Here is a 21422-nt window from a genome sequence, read left to right as displayed (position 1 = left end):
TTTGTAATAATTTAATAAACACATTGAATTCAAGGGGTGTTTTATTCAAATTAAAGAAGAGTGGAAGATAATAAAAGACGAATAACATAAAATATTTTTAATATTTGTCTAAACATAATAATATCACAGATATTTAAATTAATCGCGCTTTGAGCATCTTTAACTAAACAATATTTACGCTATACTTTCTTTTGGTTTCTTGAACTTATCTTCGATTTCCTGTAAGCTTTTGCCTTTTGTTTCTGGTAAAATAAAGTACAACACGCCAGTTCCTAATAGTGCTATCAGACCGTACGAGAGGAATGTAATAACTTCACCGAAATTAGACATCATGCCCGGAGCAGTCTTAACAACAACAAAGAAAGCTACGAACGTCGTCGCAGAACTGATTCCCGAGCCTAAGCCTCTCACTTTTGTGGGGAACAACTCTCCACACATCATCCAAGGAATCGGTACTAGACCAATGGATATCGCGCAAATGTACGCCATCAAACACGTCAATGGCAGCCACGTCATATTAGTTTGTTTGCCGTCCGTGAAATACAGATACATTGATAGACCGACCATTGATAACGCTGTGAATATTCCGCTTATCATCGTCAATGGTCTGCGTCCATATTTCTTACAAATGATGCAAGCAACGACGGACATCACTGTCCGGAGTGTATCGATCACTAACATGGCTAAATAATGATCTATTCCCTTACCCACTGCTTTTTCGATTATTTCTATTGAGTAAAATGCAATAGCGTTCACGCCAGAGAACTGGCAAGTCACAAAGAACATAATCATAATCATGAGTGGTTTTAATAACTCCGGACTCTTAAGGCTAATGATTTTCTGCTGCAAACTCATAACCGGCTTGCATTCTTCTGCCTTCTTCTTCTCCAAAATCGCTTTCAGTTCGGCTTTCGCCTCTTTGCTGTAACCTCTCAACCATCCGAATGCTTTCACGCCATCTTCTATTTCCCCCTTGGCAATCAACCACGTAGGGCTTTCTGGGACCATGGTTAGTAAAATTACTGATATTACTGGGAATATGCAGCAGATTAAAGCCGTCCATTGCCAATGCACCCAAGTACCAATGAGATGGGATACGAAAATGCCCACAGCAATTGCTAGCGATATCCCCGCCAGGAAGATGCCTCTATATTTTGGGTCTGTGGTTTCACTGATGAACACAGGCGCGAGGGGTCCTAGTAAACCAACGCAAAGGCCGGTAAAAAATCTTCCTAGCAGCATAAGGGCTAGGTTATTAGAGCACGCGATGAGTATCCAGCCAAGAAGGAAAGGGCCGCTGACTATGAAATGTGCGTTGCGCCTTCCGAATTTCTCCATAAGCCAGCCAGAAATGAGACAGCCCGGGGCCATTGGTAGCGCAGCCATTGCCGCTGTAAAGAAAAAAAGGTTAATAGTATAATTCTTATCAATATTATAAATGAATTACGCCCTTGTGTTCTTACTAAAGTGCTGAGTACGCCACTCGCACGGGAACGGAATGCGGGAGCGTCTTTTCTGAGTTACCATTTAAATTTTCATTATTATAATTTTTTTCGAATATATTGCTAGAATAGAACTCTGGTGTGTATTGTACAGTCAAATGAAATAAGTTTATATTTAATGAAAGTTTTAAAGATTTTTTTTTAATTACGAGCTCTACAGCCCTCCTTTTTTTTATTTTTTTTTTGTATCTGGGAATAGTTCGAAGGCTAGAGCACTCTATAATATCCTTGCTATCTATTGAAATGTCACTTCATTAGCTAGTTATTACCGCGGCTAAAACATTTGCATGGAAATTTACTTTGAATTCGCGGACAAAGCCGCGGACGGAAATCTAGTCTCATATAAATTAATATCAGTTCATGGGATTACCCTTGACATATTTAAACATAGAATTATTAGAAGCTATATAAAGCATAAGCTGTAATAGAAAAATAAATTAAACGAGATTCAAATGTATTATTAAATTCATATTATGTATAGGTATCTACTTTTATTTCTTATATTTAGGAAATAAAGTTTTCGTGAGAACTATTTTATATAACTGTTCAAAGAAAAAAACATTCTAAATGATGAACTGATGATATTAAATATGAATTAATTGATGGGAGTACTCAGATTATACAATCGCTATGTCTATTGTGTCTTCGGTATTCGAAAAAATAATGTTTACTAGACAATATTTCCTTTGATGACGTTACTTTTTATTTATCTATGTAAATATATAATCTACATTTACATAATGCAATGCGGGTACATCTTGTAGGTAACAAGCAGGCCCTTTGTGTTGATTCAGAGTTCAAGTTATTTTGTCCTCATAATAATAAATATGTCATTCGATGACAAAGTAGTTTTGCTTCAAAACACGTAACAAAGACATGTTAGTTATACGATTATAGTCATAGCTCTAAAACGGATATATCGGTTTTAATATTACTCAATGTTTTTGATTTGCTTCCGCGTATATTGAATATATGTAAAATTAAAAAAAATGAAGTGATTATATTATAAAATCAGTTACATTCTTACCTACCCACTACCCTTTGTGTAACACAATGGGTTAGGTTTTTTTGTTTGTTTGCGACATCGAATCAAACCTCAAGTTTTGGGGTCGATTTTTCAATTTTAAATGGAAAAACTTATCCATCCAATAAAGTATTACATAATAAAATAAAAGGTCCTCTCTAAATGTAAAAAACATGAGCAACTGGAACACATTGTGGATGGTTATCTCTCTTTCTCTCTCTCTTCAGCCTTTCTCCGTCCACTGTTGGACACAGGCCTCTCCTAAGGCACGCCATGAAAAATCATTGCAAAATCAGGCATTGAAAAATCAGCCCTTTATCTATTTATTTTTGTTGTAGTGTAATAAATATTTTTTTCTCTCAAGGACTTTACTATCTGTGATGTCGCTGTGATTTCTTTCGCTTTAAAACTCAATAAGTATCACACGTCTATTTAGATCGACCTAGTTTATTTTATTTATTTGCTTTTATCTTACGATATGCACCACGAGTAGTGGCAATGACCGCAAATGTCAGTCAATTGTCAATACAGACACAAAATGACACAGCTCTGCCACAGATAAGAAATCAGAGCGTTAGAGATAATATGCGTATTATAGACTTCCTTGTAATACCCACTTAAGAGTGTTTTGATTATAGATTATGTATTTACAGACTATATATATTTTATTATATACGTATTTTATTTACAGTGTGCGATATTTTTGTTTGAATAATATCGTAATATAATATAGGTATCGAAGAAATTGTCATTTGTCTTTGATTTGCATGATCTATATCGTACTAGCAATCCAGCCTGGCTTCACTCGTGGTATATATGTCAAAGTTATACGATTATATTGTATTCATATTTATTCGAGCGATCTCCGTCCTAATCCAATCTTTTTTGGAGAAGCAATATTATAAGAATATTAATTTTTACCTAAAACCCAATATTTTAAGACTAGCGGTTCGCCCCGGCTGCGCCCGTGGTACATAAATATAGTCAATAGCCTTCCTCAATAAATGGGCTATCTAACACTGAAAGAATTTTTCAAATTGGACCAGTAGTTCCTGAGAATAGTGCATTCAAAAAAACAAACAAACTCTTCAACTTTACATTAGTATAGATAACTAGCGATGTAACCATCAAATGTAAGCAAGAGTTAGTTTTATATGTTTAATTAGAAATCCATTTACAAATTTTGAATTGATTATTCGTAAATTATAATAAAAATACTACGTATCTTTTTAATTTTAATAGTATAGATATATTAGGGACGAAATAAATTAACACAATTAATAAAAGATCAAACAATTTCAAGATAAAGCCACGCAAACAATCATTTGTATGAGAATTAATTAAAAGGGAAACACGTGTAGCATTGTTTTTCATTGACTAGCAGTACAAGTGACAAACAAACGAAAACATCAATAATGATGTTTGTATCATTTGTGTTGAATAAATATTATTATTATTATCCTACCTACTTCGTTATGTCATTTTGATTTTTTTTATTGGCGCATTAGATATTATGTTTTATGTCTGATACGGTTTAATAAGTACTGTAGGTATTATGTTATCTGTGGTTTAATGGACTTATAGAAAGCTAAGCAAGCAGTGTTGGCAGCTATAAATATTTATTTTAAATTTTTTTTGTCAAGATCTTGCGAACTTTGCCAATATAAAAAAAATAATTAATTTTCTTGCGGGAAAAATTGGAAAAACCACACTTCACATATTTCTTAGTTCTTACTTCAATAAATTGAATTCTGCTTACAATTAACAAATACCATACCATAATTAAAAATAATAAAAAAAAAATGCCTTCAGATTGTGAGAACCAAACAAAATTCAATCGGGACCACTCGGAATTCACAGCTTTCAAACAAGAAAAGAATCATCAAAATGGGTCACTCATTAAAAAGTTTTGAGGTGACAAACACAAAACACACACACATAGTTGAAATGGCAAAATTGTATGAAAATATACCTAAATTAAAAGCCCTTAAGTGACTATGATGTCAGTTATCAGCTAGTCTAGTCCTTTAAGCTATACTCAAGATAATAATTTAGCATTTGTTGTGTTGGAAACTTTGAAATGTGATTTATTTAGAGACGGACAAGCAGGACGACCTATAATATAATGATTATTTTAACTTCCTTTTTTTTTCTTTCATGTCATAGTGGGATGGTAAGCGATCACTACCGTCTATGAACATGCGCAGAGGTGGCTCTGCGCGTGCGCAGCCCGCTTTTATGGAGTAAGGAATAGGGAAATAATTGACGACGGGAATGAAGTAATGGAATGGGAAGGGCGAGGAAAAGGAAACGCCCCCCCCCTAACCGTACGAAACACAATAGCAAGCTATTATTTCACGCTGGTTTTCTATGGTGTGTGTGGTGTGGTGTGGTACTGGGGTAGTACCACCCGAGCTGGCCCAATTTATGCCGAAGCGTGCTCGACTCCCACATTTAAAGACATGTTATATCAATTGATCAATCGTTAACCACATTATCAGAATGCAATGTTTTGCTCATGTAAATCTCGTAATAAGTGATTTGTTTCTTATGCGCATTTATAATAAATCCCTCTTGGACTCTCATACACCCATATAGCTATTCAATTTATAGTTCTATAAAATAAAGACTCGAGTTTTATTGGGCCATAATTGGTTCAGCGAATAATTGCTACCTAATTGACTATTTGTTTATCTGTTCGGCCGCTCGTGTTTTGTTTTTAACTGGATTATATTTTGACTAGATTTAACCGATTGGGAAGTAGCTTAATGTTTCTTGAGGATCTACTTAATATTCATAAAGTAAGAAAAAAGTATAGGTAAATTGGATCTCATTCTATTACTCAATGGTCGACTTATATTATTTAATAAATAAGTAACAATGATAACAATAACATCGTAAATTATTTTAAAATCCCGCAATAATTATTGGTTTCTACTGTAATTTTTGATATCTATATATATAAAATTCTCGTGTCACAGTTTTCGTTGCCATACTCCTCCGAAACGGCTTGACCGATTCCTCTGAAATTTGGTAAGCATATTGGGTAGGTCTGAGAATCGGCCAACATCTATTTTTTATCCCGATATTCCTACGGGATACGGACTTACGCGGGTGAAACCGCGGGGCGCAGCTAGTTATACTTATATAAATATAAATATTTTTGAAATCACAATTAAATGAAGTGTACCGTCAAGAAAAGTCAAATAATTTTTCCTCCGGCTTCCCTTCTCTTCGCTATAGTCCAAATAAAACTATGACAGTCCAGGGGTTTCCTGCTAACACTTCCCGTTCCCGTGAGATTTCCGGGATAGGAACTATGCTATGGCCTTTCTCAGGTGCTCAACTATCTATGTGCCAAATTTTATAAAAATCGGTTAAATGGTTTAGGATGAAAAAGAGCCAGAAAGATTACACTTTCATAAATAATACTAGTATGTATGGACTTGATGAAGTAACTTACCAATCCAAGAGGCGGTGCTTTCATCGGTCGGTATGGAACTGCCGGAGTCCTTGAGCTGCGGGAGAAGAATTGCTGAGTAGCCTGAAGTCAGACCTGATGTGAAGGTGAGGAAAATGGCTGCCATGGACGCGAGGCTCTGTAACAAAAACAAAATGTATTGGGTGAGTTGCTGTAATACCAGCTTACCGCCTGCGGCTTCGCATGAGAATTCAGAGTGGTTTAATAGATGTAATTGTACGTATAAACCTTCCCCTTGAATCACTCTATCTATTAAGAAAAGCCATTAAAATCCGTTGTGTACTTTTAAAGATCTAAGCATACATACAGACGCGGGAAGCGACTCTGATCTATACTATGTAGTGATAGTGAATAGCTGTAAGATGCGGCGACACTCGCGTAAATTGGCTTATGTGCTAATCAAGACTTAAACTTACTAGCTGCACCCCACAGTTTCACCGGCGTAAGTCCGTATCCTATAAGAATATCGGGATAAAAAGTTGCCTATATGTTATTCCAGTTGTCCAGCTGTCTACGTACCAAATTTCATTGCAATCGGTTCAGTAGTTTTTGCGTGAAAGACCAACAAGCACACACACATCCTTACAAACTTTCGCATTTATAATACTAGTAGGATTAGCCCTCAGACAGAAAAATCTCATTTAAGATTATAATTCATAATATCAAAACAGGTTATCATCATTACATCGAACAAAGACAACCAAGGAACGATCTAGAAGCTTGCAAAGTTCAAACGTTGCGTGTAACCTCCGTGCTGAGATTATATCTTTCACAACTATTGGTAATATGCAACTACATCGTGATCTTTATCCTACTAATACTATAAACGCGAAACTATGTAAGTATGGATGGATGGATGTATGTATGTATGGATGTTTGTTACACTTTTAAAAGAAAACATCTAATCTGTATGAAATGTGGTACAGAGATAGATTATTGATTAGTGATTTTTATAAATAAATAAATAAATAAATAAATTATAGCCTGGATAATTATGTATTCCACTTTTCACGCGAGTGACGCCGCGGGTTACAGCTAATATACTATTTTTATGTAATACCATGAAAGAGATTAAGCCTCACGACACAGGGAAACCTAGTGTGGGGTTCAATGCAGTATATGTAACCATATTATGTAAAAATTTTTGAAACAAATAAAGATTTTTTTATGTCTTATAAAAGGCTAGGAAAGCTATCCTTCCACTAGCTGGAGTCAACGGCTTTATTCGTGGTACGTTACTAACGGTACGGTAACTAGTATGTTATCTATCTCTATTTCAAATTTCATGCAGATGTGATCAGTTTTATTTGATTGCCATGGTAATAAACATCCCTCATAAAATATATCACACTCAAAACAATTATATACATACATAAATATGATTTCTATACAATAATCAAACATTACATGTGTCGAGAACGTTCGGTATTAATTGGGCCAGCTCGCACCGGGGAAATACCACACCCCCACGGAAAACCGGCGTGATACAGTAGCATACTATTGTGTATCGTATTGTGAGCGAGGGAGCAGTCCATTCCTTCTTTCCTTCGTCCCTTTCTCGATCCCTTATCCCTTAAAAACGGGCAGCGCATTCTCAAAGGTCTGAGCCTCTGCGAATGTTCATGGGCGGTAGTGATCGCTTACCATCAGGCAAACCACCAGCTCACTTCCCCGCTGTGACATAAAAAATATATTAAATGAATATTTTTTAAGGTAGCATACCTTAGACTAGATCTAAGACAATGGTGTATAACCTACATTGAGATTATCTCAATACATTCCTTTGAAATATCTTCCTTCTACAATTTATTTGAATTATTCATAACAATGCTTCTGTATTAATTAATATTTAATTAGATGCTTTTTCAGCTGGATTTATTCAAGGTAAGGTAAGTAACCTAATACCTGAACATTTGCAGACGGCCCTTAGCAAATGTTTAAAAAAACTCTGCTGTAGGCTAAATATGTACCAAGGGCGAAGCCAGGTGGGACAGCTTGTATTAAATAAGGCATTTATTATTATTATAGGTATATTCTAGCAAGAAAATAGATTCACAAATTAATTCATATAAAAAATTATCCTCGATGAAAACAATAGCTACATCGTTCAATTAACTCCAAATCATGAGTAAATTATGTGAAGTTGCTTAAGCGTCCCTAAAGTACTTTCCCTGTCGTAAATGAAAAATCGCATCGAAATCGGTCCATCCCTTTAAGAGCTACCACGCCACTAGCATACTCACATACACAGACAGACAAGCATAGACAGCAAACTTACAACCACTTTTCTTCCATTCGTAAAGTAATTAAAAATTTCAAGGAAGGCATAGTTCACTGACATTAATTTTATGCAAAAAATCATTATAATGCTGTTTCTTTTTCCCAATAAAAACATGTAATACAACTGTTAATACATGAAATAATTTAACAATTAAAGTTTTAAGTTTTTTATTTAGATTGTCTCGAAATAATTTCCGCATCGAAATTAAATAGTGACACGATAGAAAACTTATATTCGATTCAAAAAGCGCACAAAAAATTTTGCAATTACGATTATTTCGGTCAATCTCGGTGTTAGCCTGAAGGTCTACAGGTACAGGTAAATAAATAAATTATTACCTGTTTCCATATTGGAGAGAATCTGGCCACTGTCTTTGAATCAGGCAATAACATTTCGTCTTTAATATTGTTACTATGCAACGATAGACCGGAGTGCATTATATTCTGTACATAGTTGGATTTTTCCTTATCATTCCTTTTATTGTCCGTCTGTTTTTGTGTGTTTGTGTCTGTATTTGGTATATTTGTGTCTGCGTCAGTGCCTGTACTTCTATTTTCTTCTTCGCCTTGCGTTTCTTCAGCTTTTGGTTCCTTGCTCTCGTGTCTGTCTTCTCCCATTCTTATCTGTAAAGAAAGAAAGTCTCAATTACAAATTCAAATAAGAAATTACGCCACAGATTTTTTTTTGTATACACAGCTCCATTTTCAGTTTTTTTTATGTCATAGCGGGCAACTGAGCTAGTGGTTCGTCTGATGGTAAGCGATCACCACCACTCATGAAAATTCCCAGAGTTAGGGCCAGAAATTCGTGGAGTTTTAAGAGGTATAAGATAAGAAATTGCGATGGGACTAAAGAAATGGACTGGGATGGGTGAGGAAAAGGATACGGGCCTCCGACTCCCCCACTCAACGAACGAAAAACAGAACCATAATAGTACTTTTTTACGACGATCTTCTGTGGGGGTGTCGTACCTTTTGTCCGAGCTGGCCCATTTCGTGCCGAAGCGTGCTCGATCCCTCGCTCAAAATTTGATATTATGACCGAGTAAAACACAATAAACATTGCAAATGTCGTCCCACATTGATGAGTTAGTGAGTGATTGGAATTTAATCGTATGTACATGTAATGTGAGAAGTTGGCAGGAAACTATGACAAATAAGGGGAGGCATCGGGAGTAATCGATACAAACGATAAAGTTATGTGTGTTTATAAGGGTTGTCTGGTATAGATCGCTTAAAGCACCGTATCTTTGTTATAGTTTGTCCCTTAAATACTTTGTTTTCCTCTTATTTTTAAATAGTTTTATATTTGTTTACTTTTTGGTCATACATGATTTTTTTAAACGATTTGGTAAAATTTGTATTGATATAAATAAATTATTTTAAATGAATAAAAAACTTAAGGTAAATAATTATTTTACAGTATACCTGTAACCTTGCTATTTAATCATTAGAATAATAATTATGCATTGTTTACATAATCTATTGAATAAATATACATTTAATTTTTAAATTTATATCATTCAATTGCTCTATAAATTAAAGAAAATTTTAAAGAAAAGGTAGAAGTTGTTAGTGATTAAGCCTTATATAGTACATATTCATTGTTGATTAAAAAACATCTTTTTTGTGTCTTTTTAAGGGAATAAACTTTTCCCAGATTTTTCTGTCTAGGCAATCCTTCAAATTAAAAAAGCATTATAAAAACGGTTCACCCAGTAAAAAGTTATGAGTAACAAACCATAAAAAGCAATAATAAATTATAACCTCCTTTTTTAAATCGGTTGAAAATGAACCCCCGTTCTTAGCTTATCCTAGTAATATTATAAATGCGAAAGTTTGTGAGGATGGATGTATGTGTATGTTTGTTACTCTTTCACGAAAAAACTACTAAATTGATTGCAGTGAAATTTAGTACGTAGATAACTGGACAATTGGAATAACACATAGGCTTTTTATCCCGATATTCCTACGGTATACGGAGTTACGCGGGTGAAACCGCGCGGCGCAGCTAGGCGAATGATATATCTTACAAAATATTATGACATCATATTATATTTTATTATTTAATAAGAGATTTGAGCAAATATTTGAACACGTTGCGTTTTTGATATTACGCAATATGTAAATATATGTTTTTGGGCCACATTTTTATTAAGTGTTGACTGCGATGGCATTCAATATACATTTTATTACAGCAACTAGATGTATCCCGCGGTTCCACCCACGTCGTGTCATTATGTTATGCCTTATAAATGGACTATTTAAATGAAAGAGATTTTTTTCAAATTGGAGTAGTTACTGAAATTAGCGCATACAAACAAACGAAAGCCTCACTGTAAAAGTAAAGCAAAGTCGCGTTCGCGTCTGTCTGTATGTATGTACGCTTAGATCTATAAAACTACTCAACGGATTTTGTTGGGGCCTTTTTTATAAAGAGATTCAAAAGGAAAGTTTATATGTGTAATAACATATATTAAACTACTCTGAATTTAACGGGTGCGAACCGCGTGCGTAAGCTAGTTGTATTATAATTAGTATAGATGCGTTACATAAAATGTTTCTGGTATTCCCCATTTTGATTCAGATTTGTTTTGTATGTTAGTTAATAATGAAAGACGTTAGAAGGTCGCTATTATAAATTACTAGTTTGTAATATTCAATCCTACTAATATTATAAATGCGAAAGTTTGCAAGGATGTGCGTGTGTGTTTGTTGCTCTTTCACGCAAAAACTACTGAACCGATTGCAATGAAATTTAGTACGTAGATAGCTGGACAACTGGAATAACGTATAGGCTTTTTATCCCGATATTCACACGGGATACGGACTCACGCGGGTGAAACCGCGGGGCGCAGCTAGTTATGATATGAATGACATTTTAAAATGTACATACTAGACACGCTACGCAAGAGATGGTTTTTGGGTATTACCAGAAAAACATTGTAATTTTTTTTCGTATGTACCTTTTATCTCATGCGTATTATTATCTATATATTAAGTTGAAGAGTTTGTGTGTTAGAACGCATTTTTCTCAGAAACTACTGGAATACTTTCCATTCGGATGAAATTTATACAGTCTTGTATACAATGGTACAGATATCGTTGGATAACCGAGAAAGGACACAATAGTTTTTATCCCTGGAATCACATGGCTTGGGAAATACCGGGAGTGTTTATATTTTTCATTTATGTCGTGGACAAAGCCCTGGGCTGAAGGCTAGTTTTCAATATAAGATAAAATTTGAGATATGACGTATATAGTTTATTGTGTGTTGAGTACTACAATGTTAAGATAAAAACTTAAAATGTAATAAAAATTTAAGAAAAATTTATAGTTGGAATAGACCTGCCGGTATTCTCCTGAAGTAAGTGGTGGGAGTTAATTTATAAATATATACAGATTTGTAAAACTTCATTGATAAAATCTCAGCGGTATATATATTACTTAAGAAAGGCCTATTTCCTGATATACAGGTTTTAAACTAGAACAGAAGTCAAGGCAACTGCCACAGTTATTATAAATACTACAATACAATATACTACATTCAAAATACATACAGACACACAAAATAAAAGAAATAGGCGGCCTATGGCCTATTAGCGATCTCTGCTAGACAACCTTAACCTTTTTCCTAGTAACAAATTATGAGATAACGTGAAAAGAGCCTACATAGGCACATAGTACACATGTACTATACACAAAAATTATATCATAAATAATGAAGGAAGGCAAATATAGTTTTTAACAAAAACGCCTTAAGCGCAAAATCGCCTGAAACTCCTTCAAATCAAATGCAAATTGAAAGATCAAAAGATCAAATTGAAATGAAACTAGACGGGAAGCTTTGAATACAAAAATAATCAAAAAAGGTTTATCCACTCGAAAGTTCTGAGGTAACAAACCCAAAAAACGCAGTCATATTAAGAACCTATTAATTTTTTAAAGTCGATTAAAAAAAAAATACAAACATTGGGTTCATAATATAAATAGGTAAGGACTGTATCTGTTAAAAAGCGTACCTTACGTTTAGATTCTTCTAGAACAAATCAACACAGAACCTTTCACATTTGTATTTTTTTTATGTAAATTTCTTGGCGCCGACTTATCGAATATGAGCTTACATTAGCACTAAACTGAAAGGAGTTGAGACTCGGATACAGCGTAATATCCACTTTTACTTTTAAACCGGTTTCAAATTTGGCCAACATTTATACAATAAGTTCTTACATGTTAAGGTCTTCGATTTGACGGTCATAATTTATCAATAAGATCGATTATGACGAATGAATGGGTTGGAAGGTTCGCGAAAGTGCAACTGACAGATGGAAGTGTTTGGAAGGTTCTCGAAAACATCTGACAGATGAAGCATTGATTTTTAGAAGTGTTTACTTTACATTTTATGTGTATTATGCAATTTTATTTACGGAATCTGGACTGCGGCAATTTGCTGTCTTACTGTTTATCATAATTGCGTACATAAATAGCAATAAAATGTGCAGAGATAGGAAATAAATATGTGAAAGGTAAAAGGTTTAAGGCAATAGTTACGGAGTTAGTTATGGTTCCCTATTAGAAGGCCCGTGGCCCTGCAGTGGGAACATATATGGGCTGATGATGATGATGAAGTTATGTAACAGATGAATATTTGTATATGTATATGTATTTATTATAATAATTAAAAATCGCGTTTTATTGGAGTTGGTTGGCTTACTCAACTGCGCATGGAGGAGGATTGTCTTTCGAGACTTGGTATGTCATAAATAACACAATTATAGATCTTTTTTCCTAGCTCTCAACGTGATATTAAATCAGTTTTCACTTTGTGATTTATTTACCTTTGCCTCTTTATCTTAATAAACGCAAAGATGACTAACTGATCTATCAACGCACAGCCCAAAGTAATGGACCAATCGGGCTGAAATTTGGCATGCAGATAGTCCCTTTTAGAATTTTGACAAATTATACACCCGAGGCTATAAAATAGGGGATTAAAGTGTGTAAGATAAAAATTTATTTTGATGAATCGGCGAAGCTGCGGTAAAAAGCTATATGTTATATTATGCTTTTCGAAAAATAAATAAATGTGGCTAAAGGTAACTTATAAGAATTATAAAAATTTTAAGTGCAAATTTTTTTTCCGTTTATCAGAACCACCTTACTATTTTAATGCTTCAAATTGTAAGTTCTTAAGGATATAGATTACATAAAACGTTTAATATTTTATTATCAATTGAACCTTTAATGGCAGACAACAATTAAAGTTTACGGAAAACAACAGCCCGCAATTACTGGTACAATTCATTCAAATAAATGAGTCATCCTTCACGCGTAATGTTTGTTCATTTATAAACGCGTAGTTCATATTTAATATGCTTTATTATTGATTTTCAAAAACTGATACGTTGGAAGATTCTAGAAATGCTTAACCTAGTTATCACAATAATACATGCAACAGCTAAACTGTTGAGAAATCCCAAACATCAAGCGAACAACCAGCTCAGTTACTCGCTATGACATAAAAACCCTGCCTAAGGATTCGATTTTTGCGGCCTGTAGTAAATGCATTTAATTATCATTTTACTCATAATTATACTTAGTCAATTAACGCGAATGAACAATACGACCAAATAATATAATTTTGTCACCTAAACGTAAAATGACGCCTTATTAAATCGAATGCTAATCACGGAGTTGAAGTCTCTCAAAGTTGGGTTGCTTTTGAAGAATTTATAATATTAGACGGGGTATTATGTCAATCATACATTCTATATTATAATATACTAGCTGCGCCCCGCGGTTTCACCCGCGTAAGTCCGTATCCCGTAGGTATATCGGGATTAAAAGTTGCCTATATGTTATTCCAGTTTTCTAGCTGTCTACGTACCAAATGTCATTGCAATCGGTTTAGCAGTTTTTGCGTGAAAGATCAACAAACGCACACACATCCTCGCAAACTTTCCAATTTATAATATTATATAAGTAGGATACCTGAATGTTTCAGTTTAAGTTGAGGCGGGTCGCTAGTATAATATCTCTATATGTAAAATTATCGTGTCACTATCTTAGTCACCATTCTCATCAGAAACGGATGGACCAATTCTCATGAAGCATGAAGTGTGTATATTGGGTAAACCCTAAATGACAAGAGTTAGACAGAACAGCTACCTAAATATTATGAGTTTGTTTTATCTATGTAGTGATTTAGTATATCGAATCATCATCAGCCCATATATGTTATATGTTCCCACTGCTGGGACACAGGCTTCCTGCGAGGGTTCAGACCATAACCCACCGCTGGCCAAGTGCTGGTTGGCAGAAGAAGTGGAACATGCTTCCTGAGTCTGTGTTCCCCGACGAGTACAATCTGGGGGTCTTCAAGAGAAGAGTGAACAGTTACCTTCTAGGGAAGCGCGCTCCATCGTAGACCACATCTCAGCTTACCATCAGGCGAGGTTGTGGTCAAGCGCTTCCCTATCAGGAATAAAAAAAAAAAAAAAAAAAAGATGTCACATGTCGTCGAACTTTTGATTCTTGGACATGCCGGTTTCCTCACGATGTTTTCCTTCACCGTTTTTCCCATAGTGTATCTAATAAGACAGTATATATCTAATAACCTCTTTAGATATGAATTATTACGTTTATCGAGCAGGAAATTATTATTTATTACAATTATTCAATCAATATATTATATTATTGTTGTTTGGTAACCGGTTGTTATGATAAGTACTAATTATACACTTTAAAGCACGTTAAGTTTTTTTTTATCAGCAAATTATATGTTATTAATTAGACCATGCGTTAATCGGAGCAGATTCGTTTTTTATAGATATTGAGTTTTTGTATATTTAAATAACTTATATATAATATGACAATTTTTTTTATCAAAATATATAACAACAAATATTGTTTTTTTCCTACATCTATACCTACGTCAAATAAGTACCTATAGTTTATTTAATTGTTAAATTTTATTGGAGAATATTCGCCTTACTTTTATATCAAACTATTTAATGATATTTCACGTCCATAACATGATAAATGCATGTTTTTATATAAACTAATTGTGCTCCGCGGTTTCATCCACTTCGTACATTATGTTACATATGGAATATCAAACTAAAAAAATAAAAAAATAATAAAATACAAAACTGAAATAATTTTCAATTTTGAACCAAGTTCCTGAGATTGGCCTGTTAAAACTCTTCAGCTTTTTATTATGGTATATACATACACATAAATATTGTGCATCTTTGTAATATTTAAGTATCTGGTTGACTTTTATTTCAAATCATTTGTTCGATACAAAGTAAATTATAGGTAAGCTCCTTTATAGCGAAAATGTATTTGGCTTAGCTTATTGGAATTCCCTTTCAATTGTTTAATACCATAGTAACCATTTAAGGAAAAATAGAAAGCACGGAAAAATATTCCTGAATAAGAGAAATATGTCCGTCTGTCTTATACACGCCTAAACTATTGAACTGATTTGGATGAAATTTGGTATAGATATAGTTTGAGACCCGAGAAAGGACGTGGGATAGTTTTTATCGCAGAAATAACACGGGGGCGGGAGCTATATGCGGACAACCCCGGGACTGTCTTTTCCTTTACAACGCGAGCAAAGCCGCGGGCGGAAAGCTATATACTCACTTATTTAAGAGTTTATGACAAAGGTTTCATAATACTAACTAGAAAAACAAGATGAGCAGCACTGAGTATCGTTTGAACTATAGCGCTAAAGTCAGGGTCAAAAACCATCGCGCCCTCGTATATTCTTGTATAGAATATTAAGTATTTAACCGACTTCGAAGAATCTATCTTCCACTCTATTTCCTGTAAACGTTTAGCTACTTTTTGTGTCTCTTATTCTCTCTTTTGTTTTAAGTCTCTTTTTTATTATTTTTATTCATATGATCAATTTTCAATTTTTTTTTTCATAATATCCCTATGATTACCATCATCAGCTCATATTTGTTCCTACTGCTGGGACAAGGACCTCCTACGGCGGTATTTTTATGCTACTAAATCATAACTTGATGATCAAATCTGAATTTGATGATAGAAATAGCTCACTTACATTTCGTTTATAAGTTGCCCCTTCTCGACGTTTCTGTCAAACTTTAATATTTAAATAACTTTATAGACATAACATCGATTGGTTAACAAGTAAGGTTAATATTACGAAGTCTTACTTAGTTGATCTATGAACTAGGTTGACATTATCTATTCTTTGGATCGTCTGCATACTAACACTCAATATTACTGGTCCTTCGAGCCATATAAAAATCATCCTTACCCCACAGTTCTATGGTTCATTATCCAGTTGATAATAGAACGGGTTTTTTGAACTCCGCAATAACCAGTAATGGCAAAGACGACCCTATATTTAACCTACGCTAAGTAATACGTTTGTAAACTTTATTATGGAACCGTCCAGGAATGCTGCTCATGGTTGTTTTTAGAGAAGATCTATAAATATTAAGGTTATGTATCGCGAAGGCAGTTTCTGTTATATAATTACTGGGATGGAAATAGAACGGAATTTTCTATCGATCCTTTTGTAGTGGCTTTTTACTATATCATCCTGTTTTCAATAATAGACTAGATGGATGTAAAAAAAAAGAAGATTTTAGGATGAAGTTGGTGACTTTAATGTCGCGATGAAAAGAGGAAAAAGTTCGCACTTCTAATTTCAAATTTAATGTCAATTATATAGATGCTTTTTTGTACAATCAAGTATATGGCGAAATCGGAGTCGACTGATAGTTATGTCATATTATATTTTAACTATCGTTAGTTTGATTTAAAAACATGAGATTATGCTTTAACGTCACTTAAGTAAACACCAAGTTTTAAGTTATATAGTTGTTACATTCGAAGTTTCATCATACCATAGATAAGCACGCAAGGCAATGCGTCAGAGTGGAGTCAGGAGGGAGGTTATCATAATTATAAATTTAGTGTTATTTGCGGGGGTTGTTATACTTTCGATCTACATTGTTACTAACTGTTATAAATACATTATTTCTTTTTTAGAAAAAATATAAAAAAAATGTCATGTTTGGAATTTTTTACCGCCGTTCCTAAAAGGGAAGGTTCTTAATTCGACTGTTTTAAGGTTTCGTTACTCGACAATTCCGACACAGACATATTGGCGTGATTTTTTATGTTAGTAGGGACATTGTTTTCATTTGGTTTTAGAATCCTATGTACGTTATTGATTATTTAGACGCGATATGTGTGTAATTGATTGTTTAGACTCGATTTTGACCTACTTTAAACGGACGGATTGAATTCAAACTTTGTACGCTTATAAAGGATCGGTGAGATAGCAATAATTTCATGAGTTTATCATATTCTCTTGGTTGGGATTGCCATGATTTAATAATTTCCTCACGTGTTCTCTGTATGCCAAGAGAGACAACTTAGTTGAATATAGCATTATCAAAATTATAGTTATTAGTAGAAAATAATTATATCAATAAACAATATGTGTTATTGTTTATTGATATAATTATTTTGTGGAGTGACATGGGCTATACTTTATTTATTGTTTTTATTTTAAGACCCGGGTGAAGTCGCCACAGTAGGCTAGTATAATATATTTCAAGCCATAAAATGAAAGAACTTTTATGTCTCTTTGTTACATTCTTGCATCTGTGCCGTTTTTGGTGAAATTTGAAAGAGTGATAGATTTTCAAAGCATATAATTTGATACTGTTAAATTAATATTAAATAATGGTATAAAATTAAAACGGCGAAGTGAACTAAAGCAATAATAAATTGCAATATTTCCAAATGTCAAGTGAATGTGTTATTCCTGCGCTATTGCATCAGCCTCCATCGGCATTTTTTTCTGGGTTCAAATATCTGTGTTGCTTTCATAACGCATCAAAACTATGCAAGACGCAAAATGCTGCTATTTTATTGAAATATTTAACATCACGTGGTCCTCATGATTGACAGAAGTATAGAATTTTTAGAAATGTAAGGCAGTCCATTGTGTATTTTTACATATTTTGTTTTCATCCTATTAATGTTATAACCAAAGTTTGGATGGATGGATGGCTGACATCTTATCGTTTATGTATGTAATTTGGTACAGAGATAGGTTATAGTCTGGATTAGTATATAGGCTACTTTTACCCCAAGTACGACGCAAGTGACGCCGCGGGTTACAGCTAGTTTACATGCGATTACCAATAGGAGCTTTATGTGAGCAGATTTTGCTTTCAGCTAGTTTTAGGAGATTATATATAAATTTTCATAGTACAAACTATCATTCCCTATTTTATCCCCTTGGTGGTAAAATTTATTAAATTCCATTCTAAGCGCATGCCGACATTATAATGACTATCTGTATTCCATTACAGACCGATCGGATGTACGTTTATAGAACAAACAGTCAGTTACTTACTGGTTTTATTTCTTAAACTGTATTTATTAAATCATCTATGCTTTCTCATATATGAAAATTTATTACAGATAAATGCATACGAAAATAGTAATTATTTAAAACGAAAACGTTTCTAATTTTTTTTATCTCTTATATTATATCGCAAAGAGTTATTTAAGAATATTATTACTAGACCATATTTTATACCTATATTTTAGTATACCTACACCTAGACTATATTTAAAAACTTAGAGTAATACATATTACGTGTAATTTCCATTTCAAAATAATCAAAATGAAGTTAATCATTTATCTGAAACGAATCCATGAAAATGAACGAATAAAATATTTTATCATTGTTTTCCCATCTGTTAGTTTTTATAATTTAAATGAATAAAGTTCTAAGCTTCAACTTATTGCTTTTAAATTGACACAATTTGCGCATATTTTACGTAAGTCCGTATCCCGTAGGAATATGGGGATAAAAAGTTGCTTATATGTTATTCCAGTTGTCCAACTATCTACGTACCAAATTTCATTGCAATCGGCTCAGCAGTTTTTCATTTATAATATTAGTAGGATTAGTATACGTTCCTATATAAATATAAATATATATATTGTTCCTATATATGGATATAAATAATGAAATAAAAAAGTGACAAACATTCACACTGTTTACTGCCGCTTTTCGAAAATCTCATTAAAATAATTATTCAAGAACAATCACGTCAATAAAAGTCAACATAAATTAAAAATTATGCTGATTCTAAATTATAAAGAAAATACTAGGAAAAGCCTGTTATAAAATATTTTCTAGTTTTCTAGAAAATATATCTAAGCGTAACGAAATATAGTAATGTGCAAAAATATTTAAACATCAGTGATATGGTGGTTCTTTCAAAAATTGAACTAATAAAAAATCGAAGAGAAATTTATCTAATTAATTAAATTAAATAATTTAAAAAAATCGCTCATAAAAAATTAATATAACCCAATAATAAAACACTCACCGCTTTATGTTCCAAACAGACAAAAAAAAAAACTTCAAAATAACAAATAATAACGTATGATATCGCACAGAATCACAACACTATCGACATGAATTACTGAGACGTTTCGATTCGAGCGTGACAAGACAACGACTGACTCTCACCAGAGCCCAAAGGATACGTATTAACTATGCCATGGCGTAGTGACGCGATATATATATCGATATTTTGTCGATAAATGTCACGTGTGCTCGCATATTTGTTGATAAATTATAACTCATATGGGCTAATAAATACATCTTTATGGCATATGGATTTTTATGGAACACATCTTTAAATATCGGTCAGGGCAAGATTAATTTCTATCTCTCCTGGTAAATGAGAATTTCGTAATTTGTTTTAATTATAAATAAAAATAAAAACATTCAAAGTAATTCAGAACTGAGCAGGAAAATGGATTCTTAGAATGTGAAGCGGGATTTCAAAATACGTATATATATGTTTTAATCGCGTAGGTATTTTAGGAGAATCAACAAAAAAGAAATTTGACAAATAATTTTGTTGTTTAAAGCATTGTTTTATTGTATTTTTGACTATTTTTTGGAGAAAAGCTTCCGATATTCCATGTTCAAATTTTTTTTTCAAATTCGAAATTTGATATTTGAAAAAGTATGTCGGTACTGAATTTTATTTAAAATCTTAAGTATTTTACTAATAATGTTATATTTTATACAATGTTATTTAAATAAGACACATTTGAATCTTTACTGTTATTTTTACGCAATAGGTTAACGACGTAGAACAGCATTGACGTAGGTCGTGATTTCTAGACATTTTTTATGCTTTGTACTAGACTACAGTTGTTGAATGATTTGAATATAATACAGTCTGAAGAAATTAGTATTAAATAACGTATATTTTAATGGGTTCGAAGTTTAAACTGGTAAATTATTAACATTCTGTTAACCAGCGTTAAAATTGTTGATTGAATTACTGTTACTACTACTAAAATAATTGTAAATCTTAACTATAACAACCTTAGAGGACAATACTCTGTATTTAACAATACACTGCATATTTTGAAAATGGGACTAAATAATTTGTTATTCTTATATTTTATATAAACACGCAAATCGGTTAAAAACTTGCAAAGGTATCAAATAACAAAAAAATCTCTTTCGTTTTTGGAAACGTCGGTTAATAATATGTACCTTAATGTAATTGAAAGTATATTTAATAACAATGTTAAGTTCAATTGATAACCTACTTCCTTTTTTGACGTCGGGTATAAATTCAACTTCCTTCAAATTCTAAGAGAAAGACCAAATTGAAATAAGCGAGTTTAATGAAAAAAACAAAATGGATCATCAAAATCAGTTCACCCACTCGGAAATTCTGAAGTAACAAAGTAAAAAAATACAATCGAATTAATACACCCCTTCTTCTTCAAAATCGGTTGAAAGCATCTTAAAATATCAACCAATTAATTATATAATAAAAAAAATATTAAATTGTTACACGGTTACATGTCTAGTTAATTACATGTAAACATTTTTAATATATTTTTGTTTGTTATGTCAACAATAAAATATCTTTTAAAATGTAGGTATGTACAGGTGTTATCATGGTTAATATATTAATCTATGTAATACTAGCTGCGCCCCGCGATTTCACCCGCGTAAGTCCGTATCCCGTAGGAATATCGGGATAAAAAGTTGCCTATTTGTTATTCCAGTTGTCCAGCTG

General features: G+C 33.1%; 1 protein-coding gene across 3 annotated transcripts in view; it reads right to left on the bottom strand.

The window, feature by feature from the left end:
• Window positions 1–102: 102 nt before the first annotated feature.
• Window positions 103–21422, bottom strand: part of LOC119837560 (facilitated trehalose transporter Tret1-2 homolog) — a 44490-nt gene continuing 23170 nt past the window's right edge. For 2 of the 3 annotated variants that reach the window (XM_038363181.1, XM_038363180.1), the window contains exons 2-4: window positions 8627–8911; window positions 5990–6125; window positions 103–1391 (exon numbers count right to left, since the gene is read on the bottom strand). In XM_038363181.1, coding sequence (XP_038219109.1) covers window positions 175–1391; window positions 5990–6125; window positions 8627–8905 — 1632 coding nt within the window. In that variant the 5' untranslated portion in view covers window positions 8906–8911 and the 3' untranslated portion in view covers window positions 103–174. Of the gene's footprint in view, window positions 1392–5989; window positions 6126–8626; window positions 8912–19697; window positions 19856–21422 lie in introns of those variants that run through there. The other variant, XM_038363179.1, reaches the window with a different exon arrangement.

The sequence above is a fragment of the Zerene cesonia genome, chromosome 28, assembly GCF_012273895.1.
Source record: "Zerene cesonia ecotype Mississippi chromosome 28, Zerene_cesonia_1.1, whole genome shotgun sequence".
Lineage (NCBI taxonomy): Eukaryota > Metazoa > Arthropoda > Insecta > Lepidoptera > Pieridae > Zerene > Zerene cesonia.
This window is presented reverse-complemented; position numbering and strand designations above follow the sequence as displayed.